Here is an 18,601-nt window from a genome sequence, read left to right as displayed (position 1 = left end):
TTTAACTAATAAACATGGAGCCATATTTTCATTGTTTAATTTACTGGCAGCTGTTACAACTTACAAGTATGGAATATTTTACATGGTCTCTCTGTGCTTCAATTTCAATCAATAATAAACTTGTATATAATCTTTGATTCAATAAAATAAGTAAAATTTGTCCCCTCCTTAAGTACATTTCTTAATGTGCAACAAATCCAATATGAATCTCTCTATTGAGTTGAACTTATTCTCTTTAGTAAATCATTCAAGAATCCTATAAACACTTGATGATGAAAAATCACACTCATGAAATAGCTGCATATAAGAGCTGGTTCCAAGTATCAGGTAATCCTGGTAAGCACCAATGGCTACAATCATTGCCTGCATGATCACCACTATAGGAAGAAGGATGTGCATCTTTTCTTAGTTGTGAAAGAAGTGTAATGTCAAGAAGATAAACTGATGTTTTCATATTCTTTAACACATTATTCAATATGTTACTTGATGGTGGTAGACCTGTTGGATATGTTGATCCTGATAATGGTTGAAGTTGTCCACTACAACTCTTTTTTGGTTGATTCCACTCCTTGCCCCTATTCATGTCATAAAACAAAATTATAAATTACTACATCTTAGTTAATTTTCATCTTTTTTGGTTCAATCTACAATTATGAATTTGGCTTCAAAAGTGAATAGAGAGTAGAGAAAATTAATTTTGATATTTCAACATATATTTAATTTGTTAATAATTTTTTAGAGGACAAATTTCTTTAAAAATTTAGAGTGAGAGAATAACGTACATTTTACAGGTCTTACGGTTCAAAGAACATTTGTCTTTATTCGAGGGTGCTAATAGGGCTCAAACATTTTATTGTGGGATAGACGACCTTAAAAGTGGTTAAACATGAGAAAATGTGCTCTAATTTGTACCATTTGTGTTTGACACTTTTGGCTTCTACCACCAGAGGCTTGTTGATTTTCTAAAAAAATTCAAAGAATTATGTATAACAATGTTGTTTCTCTTAAGCGCAACTTATTGTCGTCTACCTTTTATTCATGTGTAATTATCTTGAATATATATTTTATATATAAGACTTATCTTTTTAGAATTAAACCAAACTCTTGAAATTATAGTTTGTTAATCAACGTATGAATGATAATATTCACTTTATGAATTTTACAAACTAGAAAGTAAAAATCAGCTTGTACTTCATATAATTTACAGAAAGAAATATGTGAGTATGAGCTACTTACTGATAATGAGTTGGAGAAATCCCTTGGAAGACGACTTTAGTTTTAGAAGGATCAACATTTCGATCAACCCATCTAGCCCAAGTGCTCAATCCCTTATTGTAGGCCGTTAAACGGTCCATGTTCTTCACTAGATTAGGCCCATCTCTTATATAATCCCATCTGAACATAATCATAAACAGGTTAACAACATGTAGATGATTTTAAATTGCAACTCGTATTAGAATTTGAGAGGCCTATACTCAACCATAAAAGCTAGTTTGAGAGTTGAGGTTTGCACTACACTTATAAAGGCTATCTTTACCATATCTCTAGCCAATGTGGGATTTCTAACAACTCGCAACCGTAAATATCATACAAAATAAATCATTAAAAAAAATTTAATTGCATTTTTTGCGCCCAAATTTTTATAAATTTATTATTTTGGCTCCATTTGTAAAAAGTTGGTTTTCTATTGATTTTGACCAAGTTAACACTCACGTGGATAGTAACTCACATATCATGTAAACATGTCATGTGAGTCGTTGTCCACGTGTGTTTACTTGATGATGTGGCACGTGGGTCACTATTTACATGAGCGTTGACTTGATCACAATCAATAGAATGTCAACCTTTAGCAGAAAAGAAATGTTATTATAAAAATTAGAATGTCAAAATTGTAAGTTTGTGCAAATTAGGAGATCAAAAGTATAATTTAAAAATAAAAAAAAAAAACCATCCCACATAGAATAAAGATTAGGTTCAAAATGAGTTTAAAAAGAATTATCTTCTTATTTTACAAACCAATTTTGTAAAAACATAATATATCCATATAATCGATCACTATGCAACTTTTTACAATATAAACCATTGGAAGCACTCGTTAGCATTTGTCATATAAAAAATCACAGTGCAATTGAAACTCTTTTCAAAACCATGGTGTTGTACATAGACACCTTAATGATCAAACATACCGTTAGGTGTGTGTGAGTGTGACTATATGAATAGTGTTTGTGCTATAAGTATGATTATGATTGTACAAGAAGCAATAGCATACCCTTGTGATTTTCCAGTGTGGGTCCACCAATGCCATGAGTTGAAGACCAACATGTCCATTCCTTTCCAAGCATCTCCAGCGACAATGGAGTCCAATGTAAGCACTCTTCCAACGTTTTCTCGAATTATGTCCACCAAATAAGGTGTGCGGTATAGTTGTATAGTTACTCCATAGTCCTGCATAAACCCACCATCACCAACTGTTATATCACTTTTTAGTGGATGAGATTAAATTGCATTGCTAAAAGATTTTTTATAAACCATACAACATAATGTAAAACAATTACTATATACTACTTCTAAGGTGGTTGAATATCTGATGATTGAATAACTGATGTATTTAGTATTAATGACAAACTATATTGTGCTCGTTTGGTTACGCGTTGAAAAGCCTAAAACGCACGTTCATTCATATGAAACGTGAGTTTAAGTTCAAAACAAGTGTTTGGCATTTTATTTTTTAAATCAATTCTTTCCTCAAAAGCGATTCCATTAGAAGCAGCTATTTGGAGCTTCCACGTTTGGCGGTGACTTGAACGTGGTTTTTAATGAAGGATGAATTTTACTTTACCACTTGTATCCTTTAATAAATACTATAGTAATTAATTACTCTTTTAGCTAATATTTCTTTTATTTGGTTATTTGTTTTTTTGCAATACTGATTCGCCGATAAACCAAAGATCTATGGTGGTGATAAAACAAAGATACACTCACTGACTCCAAATTTGAACATTTGTTTTACTCTGATTTTTTAGTTAAAACTTTGCTTTAAAGAACTGATATATTTTCGTTCAATTTATAATGCACCATAAATTTTAACAATTATTTATAACTAGCGGTTCGTTTGTGTGATCCACATTTTCTATTTTGTCGGTGAATTTATTAAGAAAAGATTTTGCGACTAAAAAAAACATGTCTTATTTTATGCTGAGTTTGTTAATAAAAAATAAAACACATGACTTATGTTATGGTGAGTTTGTTAATAAATATTTTTGCTGCTAAAAAAAATGAAGAGTATTTTGATATTATGAAAAGTTCACACCAAAATTTTTGGTATCTCTTTGTATATAAGTATAGATAAAGATAAAATATTTCAACAAAATAATAAATAGTAATGAAGAATCTAAATTTAATAAATACAATTAAAATCTATTTTCTGCTTAAAAAATAAAATTAAATCTATTTTTGTAATTACTCACAAGTGTTTTTTTTTAATGAAAACTTGGGTAATTACTCACAAATGTTAAAGCCTATTTTGGTCATTTACACGTCCAAAAGTAATTTTGACCCAAAATATCCAAACAACATCTTTTCATATAAATCACTTCTTTTGAAAGTATCCAAACATAAATCACTTCACATTCAACTCACTTTTAACCAAAATCAATTCTGTCAAACTCAATTATACTAAACTCAATTCTAGTCGACGCCAAACCAAACACACACATTATACTTCTACATGTTTTTAGCCACCTGTCGTAATGCGTTTCAAGATATTCTCAAGGTTTTAGATCATTTGGATCCAAAAATGAGACATTGGTTCTTTTTGATACAGGATTATTACTCTTAGGGGAGGACTTCAAGAATCGAACTCAATTCTTTTTATAGGATAGAGTCGTGTTAACAACTCTCAAAACTATGTTGATTTAATATCTTTGTCTAATAATGCAAAACTATCACAAATGCATAGTATAGGAGATCAAAAAAATTGCATGAGAATGTGCATTTCGATAATTAACATGATTTTATTATACAATTTGTGTTTGACATTTTTTACTTTCTAGTACTAAAGGTTGTGAATCGTAAGAGAAAAGTTCAAATGATCATACATAACAATGTTGTGTCTCCTAAATTTGTAGATGTAGTTTTTCGAAGATCAATTTTATTATAAAAAAAAAATTAGCGGCACAAAATAATTAACCACACTAATGTTCTTCAAAATTACTTTTCCCACCCCTATAATATATGCTAATTTATGTTAATTAGATCAAGTTATCAACTAGTATATACTATACTATAATAACTAAAATTTTATCCGTTTATCTTTATTTTGAAGCAACTTTATGTCAAAGAGAGTGTAAATGATTGTAAATCTTCAATATATAAGCTTATCTTGCTCTGTTGTTAGAAAAAACAAGAAAGTGCCTCAAATATAAAAGTGATTAATCTTCAAACCTGTCGGTCGTATGGAATCTTTTCACTTTAACAAATTAAGAGCGTATAAAAGTGATTAAATTTTCAACATAAAGACAATATTTTCAAAAGGAGAAACATGTATGTTTGCATAAAATAGAATATTCACTAGAAAAATGGTAATAGTTTACTCACAAAAGGAGAAACAAAAGTTAATGAATTTGGTTTAAATTTTAGTTCAAATATATTCACTTTTGTTGACCTATTTTTACTTATTTTTAGTTCAATATGGTGACTATATATTATAATGTCATCACAGGAAACTCATAAAATGGAGTTATTAAGAAAAAATTGACATTTAGTCCAAAAAAAAAAATTTGATAATCAAATTTGTTTATTAATTAATTTTACTGATGTAGTATTATTTAAACCGTCTAATATTAAATTTACCAATCGATATTGTCTACTACGTCAAATTTTGTGAACAACTACCGTAGACAATATATTTAGGTTTCGCCTTATGTCGCCAATATATGCTTGAGAATTGCTACTAAAAATTTATGATGTGCAACTAAAACCATCAATTCATTTATTATAATGTATTCCCTACTTCGATTATCCACAGAATAATGTTGACATGTCATAAATAGTATATAAAATGTCAAGTTCACTATTATGTTTTGTGATTAATATTGATTATTGAGTAACCAATATAATGAACACCAAATAATTAAGGGGATCCTCCCTCCAATTTGTAGTCACGGGTTGGCATGGTCTCCCTCACAGCCTGTCAACTTCTTGGCATAACTAATCTCATTCAACATCTATAAAACAATAACTTGTGCAACTGAGTGTTCAAATCTCTAATTAAAATCTTACCAATGGGGATTATTAGTATGTAATTACAACCAATAATAGAGTAATTCTTTAAGTTTATTCTTGGAATTAACGGATCACTCATCTTTTTTACATCAATTTGATTTTAACTCGAATTTTTGTTGGTTGAACTAAAACTTATGGACATCATATTTTTTAGAATAAGTGGAAGTATCAGAGTTCGAATTTTGATATCTACATATTACATGTGATATCTTTACCAACTGAGTTATGCTGACAATGACTAATTTGATATTTCATTAGTACTATATTATTTTGATTAAGTAGATAGATAAAGGTCCCAAAAACATAAAATAAACGTCTATGATTAAAGCTGTATTTCATTATAGTAGCTTAGCTTTGTGGGCTACGTTTTTATTTATAAACGTTAAATAAATTAAAGTGTAGTCCTTCCGGCTGCACTTTACGGTGCATCAATTTGAAAATGGAATATAGGTCCACTATATTATATTTTTTTTGAAGCAAGGTCCACTATATTTTAGGGCCATTTAATCGGTATAATTTTTTTTCATTTAATTTTTTATTATACCTACTAAAGTACTAATTCATCCTTTTCATATTTGATAAATAATTTAAGTTGTTGTATACTTCTATAAAAAAAAATTGTTTGTATGCGGATTGTAAAAAATATTGATTGATTTTTTTTTTTAAAAAGAAAATGTATTAATAATCAAGTCTCTCTGCACAAGACAAACAGAGACCGATATAAAAAAACCACATAAAAGGGCGCAGTATATATGCGGAACGCCAAAAATAAACACCAAAACAAGCATCACCTAATAGCCTCCTAATCCCAAAATCAAAAAGACACCCCTCAGATTTCAAGCCACCAGAAGACACCAACCCAGCCCCAAAAGTTGTCACTAGATCGACTCTAACTCCCTATCGTATCACCTAGTTCTATTGTTGTAAAATTGTTTGGATACAAACAACATAAATTTACCTAGTTCTGTTTTTGTTTTAATTTTACAGTTCTTTAATGTCATATTTATATGTTATTAGTACTTCTTTTTCTTTTTCTATTTCTATGTGTTTCTTTGCTATACTTGTCATCATCAAACAATTCTCTAACTTTTCCTGTTGTGTATCTTTTTTTCGTATACTCCTTTTGTGTATATTTTGCCCAAAGTAATAAGTGTAATACTTTTTGGTATACCATAATATTAGTACGAAGTTTCCACCATTATTAGCGATAACTAACCGACCAACTCATCAAATGACTGAAGTGGTGATATTTTAAACTCGGACACATAAATTGACCCGTCCCTCTCAACATTAAAGTAGAGTAAGAGTTTATGTAAAATATCCTAGAATATGATAACTGGTGTTGTAGAAAGGGGACGAAAGTAATTAATATTTGATTAACAAACGCATGGCGTGAATGAAAAGGCAACACAAACAAACAAGTAATTGAAAATGAAAGACGAAATGTGGGATGCTTGTATTCACTGTACACCAAACAAGAAACAAGACAGAGACATAAAACCAAAAACAAAAGAAAAAGACAAAAAGACAAAAATAAAAATTAAAAAATAAATAAAGAAAAGCACATTACCTGGAATATTACTGTAGACTGTGCTTCTCTCCTCAAAAAGCTGGTTTTTGCATTGGGCACCGACGCATGAATCAAACACGACAGCGATTCCCACATGTTTAGACTCAGCGAGTCACCCACAAACATTATCTTCTTTCCCTTCCACTTGTTTAGAAAATCTTTACCATCGAACCTACATCCTCAAACATTGCACTCATTAACAAAAAAAAATTCACTTGTTCCGAGACTAACTATTTTACAATTGCATCATATATATGAACCACAAATACTCATCGGATTAAGCTTGTCACGATATTGACCATGAGTTAGTGTCGAACACCTACATAACACCGATACTTATAATTACACTGAATTATGTATCATATTATTGATAATGATGACACTAACCATTTAACAATTGCATTATTTCTTATGATTATTATTATAAAGTAAATATTTAATTTTATAAATTTAATTAATAATTAATATATTTAGTTTATAGTATAGAGTAAATATATCAGTTATTTTAATATTTTAAAAGTTAATATTTACAAATATTAATCTTTTAAATATATTAAATAACTAATTTTTTTGTTCATAACAGTGACCAACTAAATTGCGTAAAAAAAATAGTGACCAACTAAATTGACACCTAATAAATTATATGTTTTAATTTGTATCGCGACAGATTTGCTAAAATTACAACAAATGAAAGACCGCAATTTTCAAAAATTACTAAGTGAAACGTATGCAAAATCACAGTTATTCACCGTAATTCTCGCAAACCTGTTATAAATATGTGTATATAAATAATACTCAAGGAAAAATGTGATGTTGGTTTGGAGGCAACTATATTATATTGATAAATAAATGTTAGAGTATATACCTTGGTAAGGCACATGAATCAGGCTTCCAAGAGTATTTGAGGTACTGTTTATCAGGCCTTCCATATTTTTGACAATTAAATTCAGGATCAATGAAGGGACAGCTTGAGTAATCATAGAGAGGATAAGAAGGATCAACAACCCAACTTCCTATGAAAAAATTGCACCCATTTGCTATTACTGGCTTTTTCCCTCCTATGCTACTTACATTGTGGAATATTGATGCACCAAGAAGAACATGGCAAAATAGAGAGAATAGAAGAAACAGAGTAATTACCCTGAAACCCATTTGGGATTTTTGGAGTTTAGAAGTTGAAGAGATAAAGAATGGACTTGAATGAAACTTGTGTGCTCATGTGGGTCATATATATATATGATGGAAAAGTATTAGTATTTTGGTGGGTTCTCTTGGTGTGGTGGGTGGTGTTGGACACTGATTTTATTTAATTTTATTTTCTTAGGTTTAGGATAAATGGATCTTGGATGGATTTGTTTGTGTAGAGCTATCAAAGCTTTGAAAATTGAAGAGATTGTTTTTTATGGGAAAACTCAAGTACTTGCTACTAGTTGGTGTAAAATGTCTAAATATCTTTAAAGATTTTAAATTTAAATGTATTTTAAATTTATATTTAGAATAGATATTATTAAAATTTAAGATTTATATTTTTTTAGAATTTTAAGACGTGTTTAGAATATTTAAAATTAGTTTATTTTTTATTTATTTAAGAGATGTGTTTTATTTTATAGTTTTATATATAGAGTTATATAGCTATAAATGATATAAAAATAAATGAGAATGAGGAAAAAGAATAAATAAGAATATATCAGGAGAGTTCTTCATATAAAATATATTTTACCAAATTCTAAAAAAAAAGAAGAAAAAAAAAAGCACAAAAAACCCATGTTGCTAGAACATATTACATGTGAGAGAATTGAAATATTGTTTTATTCAATTGGTCTAACCATCTACATCCTCCAATGTTAAGGTTCACGGGCGAAAGAGATTCTGTTTCTTAGAATTAAATATGCAATTTGTTGTCACGTATCTAAATAATGGTCTCATGAATCTTAATATAAAAAAAATTGAAGAAGGGGAAATACTTAGGATTTGTTAGAATTAGAACCTTATATCCGTATACCTAAAAAAAACCTTATATCCGAAAGATTGCCTGCTCTAACTATCGACCGTCTTTTTTTTTTATTTTATAAGCAAACAATATTTTATAAAGGAGTACAAAGGGGTACTCAATCCCTCACAATATAAAGCAAATTATAGTATGCTTTGAAGACATACAATAGGATCTAAACACCATTCAGGAAAAGAGAAAGATGACTTACGACCAAAACGACCCTTAAACCAAAACTAAGAAAAAGTTTTAATATCATCTACAAGTTTGGAAGCATCCGGTAAGGCTCCATTAAAAACAACATTATTTTTAAGCTTCCATAAGCACCATGTAGTGGCCAACCAAATCAAATGACGAACCCGATTACCTTTTCTTGATTTAACCAAAGAACCAAAGGATAAAAAGTGATTCCAACCTTCCAAACCTGTCGGTAAACTCTGTCCTAACCATCTATATATAGTTTCCCACACACCTTTAACAAAAGAGCAATTGAAGAATAGATGGGAACAATCTTCCATTTGCATATAACAAAAAGTACAAGAAATATCATGCGGATTATTCAATATACCTCTATGATGAAGGGCTGCCCGCGTAGGAAGCTTCTCTAGAAGCAATCTCCAACCAAAAATATTAACTTTAGATGGAACATCGTTTTTCCAAAGCTTTTGGATAGCATCCAAAACATTTGACTCCAAAACAACCGTGTTAGAATATTGAAGCAACAAACTATAACACGATTTAACCGTAAAGAGGCCAACCGAATCCGGCACCCACCGCCATCTATCCGACCTCGCTTGATCAAAAGGACAATCAAGTAAAAGTTGCTTAAGAGCTCGAAGATGATGTGTGTCATTGTCAGAAAGTTCTTCACACCACTGCCAATGCCACTCGGTATCTGTTCCATTTCGACTCAATCTATCTGAGATCAAAACATCCTTAAAAGCTTCTTTTGCATACAGATTAGGATATAATTCACCAAAACTGTTATTTCCAAACCACTTGAATTTCCAAAATCCAATATCATTACCATCACTAACTATCGACCGTCTGATTTAACCAAATGATTATTATTATTTTGATGTGTATATATACCGTTCGATATGAAATTAATGGATGAAATTGATTACTATGTATTACCATGTTGTTTATTTTATCTGATAGACTAAGTTTATGTTTAGAATTATGGTGGTTGAAGTTCGTAACTTTTAAAAATTAAGATAGTTTATCATGATTTTATCAAACTCTGCATGAATCGAGAATGAGAAAGTAAAAATATAATGTGAGTATGAGAGAGTTGTCTAAAATGTTATACAAAATTGGTTGTATAAATAACATTTCCCCAACTATTATAATGTGTTTGGATACCCTTCGTACACATTTCAATAAAATTCTTTGCTTATAGAAAATAGTGTTTTTTTTTTTGTTACATATGCATATGTTAAGAGATTTTTATTATTGAAATTTGTCATGGATCTTATATTTTTTTGGTAGAGATATTTTTCATCAAAAAGAATGTCTTGTCAAATACTCGATCAAAATAGAACATCTATATATATAAATCCTAGATAATTGTCCATTGTTTATCTAAGCCGTAATCCACAAACTAATGAAAACTTTTTATTTAGCCACATCATCCACTCACATCCATTTAATGTGTACTAATTGTAATTATTATTTTTTTTACAAAAGTAATTATTATTATTATTATTATTGTTTTGGGTTATTATTCATTTTAATTTTTTTGTTCATTTTATTATTTTGTGTAGAGAAATTCTTGTGTGAGTCATCACCTAAGCATTAATGGTTATACACAACCAATCAAATGATTACAAGTAATTAATAGAATAGTAATTAAAATAAATCTCTACAAATTAAATAAGGGAAAAAAAAATGTTCACTTTATAAAAAAAAATTATAACCCGTCATATTTTATCATTCCAACTCATCTTTTTCTTTTTTAATTTGCTACAAACTAATTAAGCTCTCTTTTTTAATTTTGTTTCTTTGTTTACAATGACACAGGAATCGAACCCAGTACCTATAGCGTATTACTTAAATTCCTCACTATTAAACCAAATCCAGTAGCTTTAATTTTTTATTTCTTTATTCCAATTATTTGTATACTATTATTTCACCGTGTTTTGGAAATTTAGGGACTATACAAACTATTATGGCCCTGTTTTGTAAAAAAAAAAATAGTGAGTAGTTAAACAAGCCATAAGTTATAAGTTCAAAATTTGACATTACAAAACATAGATATATGAATATGTACAAACTATAACTATAACTTAAATTCAACTAACAACAGCTAGTAAAACTCAATTTAACAAATATTAGAAGAATAATAATATTGTGCCTAAAAAAAAAAGAATAATATTGTATTATAAATTCGTAAAAAAATATTGTATTATAAATGTATCATTTTTTTTGTTACGGTATAAATGTATAATATAAATTAAAACATCCTTCACCTTGTTAGTAAAATATAAAGGAATAATGCAAAAAAAAAAAATGGAACAAGAAATAAACGAAAATAAAAAAAATAGAGTTTTTGAAAAAAAAAATGAGGGATTGAAAAATAAAAAATTAAAGTGCACACGTGTTATTATTATTATTATTATTATTATTATTATTATTATTATTATTATTATTATTATTATTATTATTATTATTATTATTATTTCTTTCCTTATTTTTAGAGATTTAGTTTTAATAACTACTTCATTAATTACTAATAATTATTTATTATAAAAATACTTTATTAATAATTATTCAATATATTAATTATTTGTAATTATGTGATTGGTTGTGTGTAACCATTAATGCTTAGGTGAAGACTCACACAAGAATTTCTCTTTTGTGTATTTTATTGTTTTTTTTGTTCAAAATAAGTAATGGTTTTGCTAATAATCTTTTGTCCAATCTATGTGTATGTGTATATAAGGAGATGGTCGGTTCTTAGACTACTTCCTAATGTTAGTATAAAAAATATAGATAAAATAAAATTACTAATGGTTGGTTTGCCCTCATGATTTTTATCATATTCGATTTTGAGTAGAGCTAATTTGTTTTATCTTTGCTCTAATAAGTTTTAAATTAGTATAAATGACAAATTCGATAATGAAGTAGTTTATCCAACTTAAAATCCTCCAATGAGATTTATAATATAAAAAAACTTATATTTCAACATCAATTGTTTTCCATGGTCAATTATATGTTGTCATTTCTAGAGTTATTTTAAATAATGAGTTAAAGATATTGCTAACCGATGTTAACGAAGAAGATATCAAAGTAACTTCAAATGTGATGTATAAACACATATTTAATATCTATATCACATTTAGATACTTCTATTGTTACTATTATTTTGATAATATTTATTGTTTCAATTTTAAATTTACTAATACAGATAATTTTTCGACATTATAATATAAAATAGTGCAGAAGACCCATGCATCGCACGAGTAGACGTCTAGTTATTGTTAACATGGTTTACGTCATTCAGAGAGAAATTTAACCTACTACAAGGTGATAAAATAAATAATAATACAACCAAAAAGAAATGTTACCGACATAATATATCTATGATTAATTTTATTACCTTACTCTCTACTGCAAACCTAAGGCTTGTAGTACCCAAAAAAAAGATTGAAGCAAAATTTAGTAAGAGAGAGATATATCTATCCAGGTTTTTTATTTTGCAATTTCATGAAATTAAATTATTGAAATTAAATCAACTGATCTCATTTTGTGATGAAGTAACAAGTTTTGAGCTGACATAACAATATACTTCAGTACTGTATATGTGGATGCCACATCACTTTTAAATTCCTTTTTTATTTAAACACAAGTCGTTGATAAATTGGTGTTCTACGATATTACTAATTTTAGTGTATGTATTGGTTGGAATGCAATTTCTAGTTTTATTACGGATCTTCCAATTTTTATATTTTGTTCATTTTGTGGCTGTAGTTCAGTTTGGTTTCCTAGCTTCATTTTTTTTCTTTCTTTTTTCTTCTTATTAAACATCAAAGAGAGACAAGCCTTTGTTCACACCACCCTCCAATCCAGAGGTGTCGGTTTGCTACTATAAACAAAAAATAATAAAACTTTTGTTAAAACGTACCATCCAAAAATGCCAATCCATAATTTCTTTTTATAATTGATTTTTGCCTCTCTAAATTTATCAGAATTTCTCTTTATTTCGAAAGATATATTTTAATAGTTCAAATTTTATCAGTAAATGTCTTGTGAGCTTAACTGAGTTGGTAGAGACGTTGCATTATATATGCAGAAGATTGTGATTCGAATCTCAGTTATCCCACATATTCACCGGGTGAAATTTCTATCCACTGAACTTCTTGAAAAAAAATTATCAGTAAATGTCTTCCAATAATAAAATTTTACTGACAAATATTTGGCAGTAATATTTTACTTGTGTAGTACTCAACAAACCCACTATTCTACGCAACTCATAGTGACCACTGGCCAGTGCTTAGGATTATCCACAAGAACATGTAATGGGCCAAATGGGTCCTGTAATCCATTGTCTGCTTCACTTCACTTGGGTTTCTTTTGAGATTTATTTTTAATGCACTATTTACTTCTCGTATGTTCTACGCGTTTTCATATTTACCCTTTCAATATTTAAATAACGAACGTTATAAAAAAATTGATAGTGTCTTTAAAGAATATCAGCTACCTAAGTAATGGACGGAAATAGTTTGATAAATTTATAGGGCGCGTGAGAAAATGAATAGAGTGACAAAAAAAATTGTCTCCCTTCATTGTCCAATGTGGCTGGTAAGTTGTGCACATCTTTCTTATGCTAGCCACTTGATGGGACCCAAAAACAAAAATACTTGCAACTTGCAATTAATAAAGTGCAATTTCTACATAATTGCTAGTTAGTTGACCAATTTTCTTCCTTTATTGCTTGTTACTTGATAATCTTGTGCACTTGCAAATTATAAGACAGCTTAACAACATCATGTGGCCTAAAGAAATCAGCCATGCTCTTACAGAGTGTGTAAATTCTCATGTTATTTAGGCTGTTTTGCCCCTTTGCTCTACATGACATTGCGCTAGAGATTTTGCTCCGTAGTAAAATTTTGAAAAAATTTATCGTTAATTAGTTGATTCAGTGGTGATTAACATTGAACTTGGTAGTGAGTACCACGGTTTGATCCCCACAACTGCGATCGGAAGGGGGCTGAAACCACTTGATGCCAAAACTGACCCCGAACCAGATTAAACTGATGGTGAAAAAAAATTGATTTTTTTTTAAGATTCTCCAAATTTTCAAAATATATTGAGGAATCTTAGAGGATGTTTTCTCTTCCGACCCCGTGTTTCTTTTATACCCCTGAATTTCCAATTTTACCCTTGAAAAAACTTCGGTTCGTAGAAACCGAAGTTTTTTTTGCCTTGAAAACAAATTTCGGTTTCTAAAAACCAAAATTTATTCTGAATTTGCACTAGAAAAAATCCGGTTTCTGCTAACCGAATTTTTCTGCAGGGGCAAAGTTGGAATATTTAGGGTATAAAAGAATTACGGGGTTGGGAGAGAAAGCATCATCTTCATCTTAGAGTATATTGAGGAGTTTAAGGAAAAAATTTCGTAGTATTTAATGGCGATGTTTTTTCTCCCCACCCCCATGAATCTTTTATCCCCTTGAATTTCCAATTTTGCCCTTGATAAAACTTCGGTTTGTAGAAACCGAAGTTTTTTTTTGCCTTGAAAACAAATTTCGATTTCTAAAAACCAAAATTTACTTTGAATTTGCACTAGTAAAAATTCGATTTTTGCGAACTGAATTTTTCTGCAAGGACAAAATTAAAATATTGGAGACATAAAAGATTCACGGGGTGGGGAGAGAAAACATCTTTAATAGCGCGGCCTTATCCATTTTTTGCACACTGGTCAGCTGGGCCAACAACACCCATGTTGAGGTTGGTGGTTTGTTTTGACAGCAATGCACACTAGCTATGTATTGAACTTCTTATTGAATAAAAAAAATAATGTATAACTATAATTGTATCACATGTTAGATAATTTTCTTTTATAGATAATGTTACCTATTAGTTTATTAGAAGAATTAATAAATGTTTTCTTTTTCTAAAAGGCCAAGTCATCTGCTTCATTGGGACTTGAACCCGAATCATTTTAGTATTTTACATCTTAACATTTTTAAACGTTGAACTACACACTTCACTCCAAGAATTATTAAATGTTATTAGTAGGTATTCTTTATAATACTTCTTCAATGTCACAATATAAACCACTAGAATAATTATTTGGAGCAAGGTTGTAGAAATCGAGTTTTCACCTCAATTCATTTTGCCTAGGTAAATTTGACACGTAAACTCAACTCGTAAAATCCTAAGAGTTTACCTAAAATTAAAATAATATTAAAATTATTATGCACATGACTTATATACTAATATAATACTATAAAAATATCAATATTTCAAAATATTAACTTAATTATAAAGCCAAAAATATACCAAATCACCATATAAATAACATTATGTCCATAAACTTGTATCAAAACACATATAAGTTTCCAAAGTCGTTAAAAAAAAAAAACTATTAAAAAAGAAAACTAGAGTTACTCTCTTCAAAACTTTAATTCTACTGTAAGGTTAAAATACCATCTTCGTCGATGTATTTATCTCCAACATTATTAAATTTTTCTCTAGATGATAAAAAATCTTCAATATTAGAACCAAAGACCAAATTAATTTTTCTCCAGATGTAAACTCATTTTTTCCCGAGTTTACCACGTTTTTCATATCTAAAATCGTAAAAATGTTTTATGAGTTTTTTTTTTAATCAGAAAAAAAGTGTTTTATGAGTTAAAATGATAATTTCCCCTCAACCAAATTACACATATATTTTGATATATGGAGCTTTTTTCATAACTATTTTATTCCTTGTGTTGATAAGAATGAAAAGTCCAGTGAGTAAACCTTAAATTTTAACTAGATATTCAGTTTAAATGACTAATAAATTCCCCTAAGTCGAATTTTTTGAAAGAACCCAAACTAAATATCTAGTGGAAACAATTCTTTGTCGGACTTTATTTACTCCGCGGCTAAACTCTAAATTACCGAATCCTTTCTCATAGAAACCAAAAAATTAATTAAAAAAAAAATCAAATTTTAAAAAAGAAAATTAATGAAAGAATGTAGTTTGATTTGACAAAAGAAAAACACCTCTATTTTTCCATTTTTGAGAGCCGAAAAACAAAGTTAAGAAAAGCGTGAAAAATATGCTGAAGTATTAAGAGAAAATTTTCAAAAAATTTGGAGATGCAGGGGATCGAACCCTGTACCTCTCGCATGCAAAGCGAGCGCTCTACCATTTGAGCTACATCCCCATCTTGTAAGGTATCCTTTTTAAATCTATTTATACAAACGCATTACTAAATCCTGGTTTGGTTTAAAAGGCGAAAACACGTAGCAAAACGAACAGAGAAAAAAGAGGATAATGGCTTCGTTATCAGCATCTCCTTTGATATCCATGAAATTGAGTTTGAGAGCACCTTCTCTCACTTCTTCAAAATCAACTTCACTCAATCTCAATTCCTCCATTACTCGTTCTCCATTGCTTCATTGCTCATTCACTTCCTCTCCTTCCTCTATCTCTTTCCAATCTTCTTCCTTTTCAGGTACTTCTTCCATTTCAAACTTAGTAATTTCTTGCTTTTTTTTTTTTTTTTGTGTGGTTGAAATTGGAATTATATTCTTTGATTTAATTGCGGTTAAATTGTAATTGGAAGTATATTATCTGATTTAAAGCTAACTAACATAAGGTTAAGGGGTTTATTATTTATGTTGCAAATGAAACAATGAAGTTGTATAAATTGGTTTACATAAACATGTGAAAGTATCATATTGATGTTTAATTTATGTTATGTTATTTTGCTAGTTATGCAAATGGTCATGTTTTTTGTCGTTGGCTATGAAGCACAGATACTCTGAGGACTAGGCCTGTCTGATACCTACAAATATGATTATATTGAATTACTATGTCATTGTGTAGTGTCATGTTCGGTGTGTGTGTGTCTGTCTTTGTGTTTCATAGGTTCTTGTGTTTGATTGAACTTGAAGTTTCATTTTTTGGTTTTGAATAGAATTTTATCTTCCTTTCGATATAGGACTAATGTAAGTGGATAAGATTTCTTGTAAATGCAAGCCCCTATGCTAGTCATATAGTTACATTCTTTTCTTATTGGCTTTTCATTTTAATTTATCTTTTATAATAACATTTTAACCTCCTTAAATTTTTTGGCCTTTTGGTTTTTGGATTAACTGCAATAAGAGATGTCTTTGAAGTTATAAATGTAATCTAGTTGGGCTGGGGTGGGTAGCTCAACTGGTTTGAGCTAAGGAGTAAAGGTCTAGGGTTCAAGTCCTGGCGAGGTGAAGAAAACTAACACTACCAACTAATTACTGACTTTGGCCGTTTCAAAAAATAAATAAATGTAATCTAGTCATCTAATGCGCTTGCTTCACGCATCGCGGCTGTGCATCCTAATTGAACAGAACCAATTTGAATGCAATAATGGTATCTCTCAATTCATTCTTTTAAGATGTTGAATTAGTGCAATGCTTTTAATTGGCTTGATGAAAATCATTGGCATGATTACCTATGTCATGCAGAAAATGGTTGAGCAATATCTCGCTCTGTGATTGAAATTTGAAATGCTTTTCCAACTGCCAAAGATGTAAATAACTTGGCAAAGACAAAACTAGAAACTGTATGCGGAAATCAGAGTTTACGAAAGAGCTCTTAATTGTAATTCTTTTGCTATAATGCATGATTAACTTTGAATTGTTTGGTGAATTTGTTCAATCAGCATGTATTTAGTTAAAATTCTTGTCCAGATTTAGCTTGACTTTATTTTAGCTGATTTCTCAATGTTCAGGTTTGTCACTGGGATTGGATTTAAAATCTAATGTTGGGCCTAAAAGACAAAATGGTCGCGGTTTTGTTGTGGTAGCAGCAGGTAGGTCTGCTCTTTGTCTAACCAAGAGAAGCAGATCACGAAAATCATTGGCACGCACTCATGGCTTCCGCAGACGAATGAGAACAACAAATGGAAGAGCTATCTTAAAGCGACGACGCGCCAAGGGACGAAAAATCCTTTGCACTAAGACCCACCCAAGTAGTGGCACATAGTCACACAAGGGCCTAAAGTTATTGTATTTCTGTGTATTGATTCCCTAAACTTGTCTGTATTTCGAGATTTTCTTTTTTCTTATCTTCCTAACAATGATTTTATGTACCCTTTACATTTAAAACTTTTATTATTTTAGACAAAATCTTTGTCACGTACAATTCTTGCTGAGTTGCATATATAATTGCTCGAGTATGTATGCTGTAAACAAATGCAAGATTAGGCTTGGTGGAATCACAAACAAATCAGTTTTGCATGTATAACAATATCTCTTATGCTATGTCAACCATATTGCACAACATTTTAAGCTGCATTTTGTTTGTTGAAATTGATCTTTCACCAGCATAAGTTGGATTGTTATTTGTTCCCTTTTTTACATCAGCGGATGCTGTAGCCAACAGACTTAAGATTCAAATAATTGATTCAAATTGTTGGAGTTACAACCTTGTTTTAGTTTTTGGTGCTAATTTCGTGCGAGCCATGGCTAGTGACGGCTGATTGCCATCAATCTCAAATATATTATATGTCAATCAAGCCACCGTCAACCCTGCATATTTTTTCAGCCCGTTTGTT

At 29.8% G+C, this 18,601-nt stretch overlaps 3 protein-coding genes and 1 non-coding gene across 4 annotated transcripts; 1 reads left to right on the top strand and 3 right to left on the bottom strand.

Annotated features, from left to right (window-relative positions):
• LOC123898477 (protein trichome birefringence-like 38) lies at nt 1–8,270 on the bottom strand. The gene is made up of 5 exons (XM_045949444.1): nt 7,719–8,270; nt 6,854–7,025; nt 2,270–2,445; nt 1,237–1,395; nt 1–575 (listed from the first exon to the last, which is right to left on the bottom strand). Exons 1-5 carry the CDS (start codon nt 8,003–8,005, stop codon nt 287–289), a joined length of 1,083 nt encoding a protein of 360 aa, XP_045805400.1. The 5' UTR covers nt 8,006–8,270; the 3' UTR covers nt 1–286.
• An 809-nt stretch (nt 8,271–9,079) lies between these two features.
• Nucleotides 9,080–9,983, bottom strand: LOC123896376. Its single transcript, XM_045946770.1, has 2 exons — nt 9,936–9,983; nt 9,080–9,841 (listed from the first exon to the last, which is right to left on the bottom strand). The coding sequence occupies exons 1-2, from the start codon at nt 9,981–9,983 to the stop codon at nt 9,080–9,082; spliced, it is 810 nt and encodes a 269-aa protein (XP_045802726.1).
• A 6,169-nt stretch (nt 9,984–16,152) lies between these two features.
• Nucleotides 16,153–16,225, bottom strand: TRNAA-UGC. The gene has a single exon. It is a non-coding gene; the product is annotated as a tRNA-Ala (tRNA).
• A 74-nt stretch (nt 16,226–16,299) lies between these two features.
• Nucleotides 16,300–18,308, top strand: LOC123899602 (50S ribosomal protein L34, chloroplastic). The gene is made up of 2 exons (XM_045950769.1): nt 16,300–16,516; nt 17,777–18,308. Exons 1-2 carry the CDS (start codon nt 16,336–16,338, stop codon nt 18,028–18,030), a joined length of 435 nt encoding a protein of 144 aa, XP_045806725.1. The 5' UTR covers nt 16,300–16,335; the 3' UTR covers nt 18,031–18,308.
• The last annotated feature ends 293 nt before the right edge of the window (nt 18,309–18,601 follow it).

This window comes from Trifolium pratense, linkage group LG7, assembly GCF_020283565.1.
Source record: "Trifolium pratense cultivar HEN17-A07 linkage group LG7, ARS_RC_1.1, whole genome shotgun sequence".
NCBI lineage: Eukaryota > Viridiplantae > Streptophyta > Magnoliopsida > Fabales > Fabaceae > Trifolium > Trifolium pratense.
Note: the sequence above shows the minus strand (reverse complement) of the source record. Positions and strands in the feature narration are given on the sequence as shown.